Genomic DNA, 5,011 nt, shown 5'->3' on the forward strand with positions numbered 1-5,011 from the left:
CCTTTTAAATTAACTATATTGGAGGTTTTGGTGTCAAATATTTGCTTCCTAGCTATATTATATTGTTATTTACCAAAAATAAAAAAGGGAACAAACTGAATACTCTTATCAGCTACCTAGCCGATCGATGTAACATCAATATCACATTTGCATATGAATGATATTATCTCGAATGCCATCATGGGATGGTGGGGAGGGAATAATAATATTATTAGTGTCTGGGCCAGCGGGTCTTGTCTTTTTTTGGTAAGAATTGAGGTGAGGGATTATCATTTAAGAGTAGTACTTCAACAATAATATATAATTTGTTAAATGATTGAGGTAGATTGTAAGTTTAGAACGATCGATCTTAATCGGTAGATGAGCTCTCAACATAGCAGCATTTTTGTTTGGGGGTTATAAACTTATAATTATTAACACGGATCGGATGATCGAGTACTAGCATTGATTAGGCTATATATATATATAGCACTTTGTACTTAATTTTAACCTCGTAATGATTTGTTGAGGTTGCGTTTTGCTGATGTTAAAACAACAGCTAGCATTAATCTTCATATCTTCTTAATTCGATCTATTACATGTCATCAGGCGATCGATCGAGTTGTATATATAAAGACGGCACAACAAACGTATATATATTGTACAAGAGTTTTTGAGTGTCTTGTTTCCATGCATGGTAGAAAGCTTTACAGCCACGAATTGCTGAGATTGGTAATTAGCTGAACAATAAAGCACGAGCTATAGCCTGTATATATAGTACCGTACGTATGAATGGTTTTGTCTTCTCGTGCTGTACAAAAAGAGGATGAGGAGTGAAGACGATGCAAGAAAAATATTTAACGTAGGGAATGAATGGTGAACGGTGGCTTAGAAAAATAGGGCAAAAGAGGGTGCATGTGGCTGTCATGGCACCCAATATAATGTGACCCTGTCTCTGTAAGAATGAGGAAATTGTAGGTGAGAGGTGCTCTGTCCTTGTAAGGTCACCACCTGCTCAAGCAACGGACTTTCATTTGGGGACCCATATTTTTATATATGCCCAGTATTAATGTTTTACACCATGCACCCATTCAAATATGCTAATAAAGGAATGCTAGCTATCTAACTGCAAGATAATATAATTATTTTTTTCCTCTTTAAATTATGAGTTATGTGCTTAGAAATCTGCATATCTAATTTATTGTGAAATTTATTATAATTGTAAAAAAATATTAATTTTTTCATGCGTTAATATATTAATAAGCGAACTTGTAAATAAGTTTTATTAAGAAAAAAATACATAATTTTAATAATAATTACTTTCTTAAAAAAAACTAAAAAAATAAAATACATTAACAATAATATTGAGTGATAATTAGTTTGAGTAGCTTCTCTAATATTTTTCATAAAATTATAAAAAGCTTTAAAAAAAAAAAAGGGTAATGTCGAGGTAAATTTGAAAGGCCTAAAAAAAATAGTCGTATTGAATGGCTGAAACTCAAAAACCTCTGGATAATCAAATTCACGGGTCGTGAGTTTCAATGCAACTAACCGTTGCACGCCATTCGATGATTAAACCTTAGCTGCTCCATGATTGGTCCGCTTGCGTCACCTAAAAATATTACCTCGTTTTCCACAGTCCACATTTTAATCACCGCTTGATTTGCCTAATCAAATATTTTATTTAACGACAAAGTCAGTGCAGTTTAACGGAGTAGTCTCCACGCAGCCAATCATTTCTCTTCAACTTTTTTTTTTTTATTTTTTTTTATTTTTTGAGAACCGATCTTTAAGGCTGAGTCGGACATTAGTAATTTGACTTCTATATGCCCGTATAAATACTATAAAATAAAAAACTTGACTTTAATATTGCGGGCCATGTTCCCGTTAACATACGTGGCAGCTAAGTAATGAAAAGTGTAACAAATGCCTTTTGCCACGTGCAGCAGTATTGCCACGTGTCAAGAAATCATCGTGCTTTATTACGTTTAATCACGATTATGGCGTGTGGTTACCAAAAATGTCTTCGTGTTGCATGGACTAAGCTCCGGAGTCCGAATTGTGGGCTGGACTGGGATGTTAATAGCTCTTTCTTCGAGGGGTAGTTTGGTCTGAGCGGAAAGTAGGACCCCCGTTGTTGCGGTACAGTTTCAGGACGTGCTTTTTGTCCAGGCTGAAGGTTGTCAACCGTGCAAAGTACTGGAACGATGTCGTTTTGTATACAAGAATCAAATGGGGGTGTTTCTAACGTCCCGGAATTCCCTCATATGCCGACAACAAGCTCTTAAATTTCATTTTGGGGACGAGACGAGGTGGCCTTAACAAGTTTCGACTTTTGATACATTTCAAAAGACGGTTTTGTCATTTCCCAATAGCACTTAATTAAAATTTAACAGTGCCCGGCCTACACCGCTCCACGCCATTGGAAGGGTAATCGTGTCTTAAAAAAAGAAAATTTGGGAAAGGCTTTTTACAGTTTGAAGCAGTCGATGATACTTTTTACAGACAGCAAATTGACAAATTAAGACGGGGTTACAGTAAGTCATGTCTCTGAGCTGCATCTCTGCCGTACACAATAAGTAAGCGAGTCGCCGGACGGATCCTTATTGAGAAGGCAGCAACCCGGTCAAAAGCTCAGAGCGAGGATGAGGAAATGCGAGTAGTGTACTGTAGAAATTGAAAAGGAATAGCTCACTTGCTAAGGTATATTATATTATTATTTGTTACAGACAACATCTAACCCCAAGTGGGGTCGGCAACTTAACCATGGATTAGAACCAGGGTTGAAAAACCAAGTGGTTAAGAAGGACAACCACAAAACTCGAAAAGATTTTTATTATCAGACAACATCACTGCTGATCATCATCATCATCATCTCTCTATCCATCTTCTGCTTCTCCTTCCTCCCTTCCTTCCTAGTTCTTAGCTCCTCATCACCCAAAATTAAAACTTTATCCCTCTGCCATAGCCCATAGTCTACCTATTTATTCCATTTTCTCCGACATCCTACTACTTCCGAGGACTCAGATATTTTATCTGCAAAAAAACCTAACCCTAATAACCTGTTAAAAAAAAAAAAGCTCTTTTCTTTTCGCAGTTTTTTATTTCTTTTTGGGGACCCTAGATGTTAGAGCGATGGACATAACCCCTACTATCGCCACCACCGCCAACAACACCATTAGTGCCATCAAATCCCCAGAAGCTGACACTGAGACACCAACCCGGATCCAACCTTCCAAGCCCTTATCTTTCTCCAACGGTGTTCTCAAGCGCCACAATCCTCACCACCACCACCACCTCGCCCCCCCACAACTTGTTGTTACCTACAAACAATGCCTCAAAAACCATGCAGCCTCCTTGGGTAGCCACGCTTTAGACGGATGTGGAGAGTTCATGCCCTCCCCTTCCGCCACCTCCGTCGACCCAACATCTCTCAAATGCGCTGCCTGTGGCTGCCACCGCAATTTCCACCGCAGAGAGCCCGACGACCCTATTCCTACCACCCATGATTTTGAGTACCGGCCCCACCACCGTCACCACCCTCTACCACCACCACCACTACCAGCCTTAAATCGAAGCCCCAATTCGGCTTCCCCACCGCCGATCTCCTCCTCCTACTACCCTGCCTCCGCGCCGCACATGCTTTTGGCTCTCTCTGGGGGACTGTCGGCTCCACCGGAGAGCGCAGCTGGGCCTACTAACACTATGGTCACGCCCAGCCCCAATGCAAGAAAGCGGTTCAGGACCAAGTTCAGCCACGAACAGAAGGAAAAAATGCTTCAGTTTGCCCAGAGAGTCGGGTGGAAGATGCAAAAGAGTGACGAGGAATTGGTGCAAGAGTTCTGCAACGACGTTGGGGTGGAGAAGGGAGTGCTAAAGGTGTGGATGCACAACAATAAGAACACCTTCGGGAGGAGAGATGTGAATGGTACTGGTGGGAACAGCAACAACATTCTCGAGCAAACCCACAACAACGGCAACGACGACGACGACAAAGAAACCAACAATCTCGGCGAGAACCCAAATCACTACCATAGTGACAGCGGGGCTCATGGTGCTGCTAATGGGTCTTCTTCATCTTCTTGATCGTTGGATGATATAATAATGAGGTGTTAGATAGAGTAAGACTGGAGTATTAATTACTAGTAGGTTGTTCTTGCTCAGTGCTTTATTGGTTTTTTTTTTTTAGTTAATCTTAATGAGATGATGATCACCTTGTTGAGGGATATCTCTGGAAGAGCTAGATTGATCCAAAAGGGAATCCGATTTGGTTTATTTTAGTTTTCTTTTTCCTGGTCAAGTACTTTAGCTGTTATATTTATTAATTCTTTTTCAAAGTTCTTCTGCGCTTTTATTTCGCATGATATCTTTCCTTTATTTTTTGGGTTGTCCTTTGGGACTGTTGTTTTGAAGCGTTTTGTGGGGAATCTGGGAATCGATCATTAACTTCATATTTTTATTTTAGCTTTATTTTTCTATAGAAATTTTCTTTTTGATAAAATATTTATCTTTAGAAGTTGGAATGGGCAGTTTATGCTTTCTCTTTGCCGGACAGCAAGAGAAGAGAATTGTTATTTCGGATCTAGCTAGTACTGTCTCATCACAGAGAGAGAGAGAGAGAGAGAGAGAGAGAGAGAGTCTTCTTATCTTTGTCTGAGAGAAAGCAGCAGAAAGTGTTTCAACATAAATTAGGGCGGTTGTATTATTATTATTCTCGTTTATCCCTTTAGCTAGCTAGCTTTATGTAATTCTTCTCGATCTGCTTGATTGATGAAGATAAGAGAATAAAGATGGGGACGAGAAATCTAATAATTCTATGTCAAATGGTGAGGAGATAAGCATGGAATTCTAGTAGTAGTACTTATGATAAGGCCAATATTATCGTTTATCCCTTTTAATTTCATGTTTATTCTGCAAGTGCATGCGGAAACTGGAAAGCACGCATATATATCGTTGTCACAGTACCTCCATGTGCAATAATATTATCTTTTGCTCATCTTTTGAATACTGATCATTAGGGTTCTGAGAAAAC

At 39.4% G+C, this 5,011-nt stretch overlaps 1 protein-coding gene across 1 annotated transcript; it reads left to right on the top strand.

Moving 5' to 3' along the window:
• The first annotated feature begins 2,803 nt into the window (after positions 1–2,803).
• Positions 2,804–4,319, top strand: LOC122307903 (zinc-finger homeodomain protein 10-like). The gene has a single exon (XM_043121024.1). It carries the CDS (start codon positions 3,115–3,117, stop codon positions 4,063–4,065), a length of 951 nt encoding a protein of 316 aa, XP_042976958.1. The 5' UTR covers positions 2,804–3,114; the 3' UTR covers positions 4,066–4,319.
• The last annotated feature ends 692 nt before the right edge of the window (positions 4,320–5,011 follow it).

The sequence above is a fragment of the Carya illinoinensis genome, chromosome 4 (assembly GCF_018687715.1).
Source record: "Carya illinoinensis cultivar Pawnee chromosome 4, C.illinoinensisPawnee_v1, whole genome shotgun sequence".
Taxonomy (NCBI): Eukaryota; Viridiplantae; Streptophyta; class Magnoliopsida; order Fagales; family Juglandaceae; genus Carya; species Carya illinoinensis.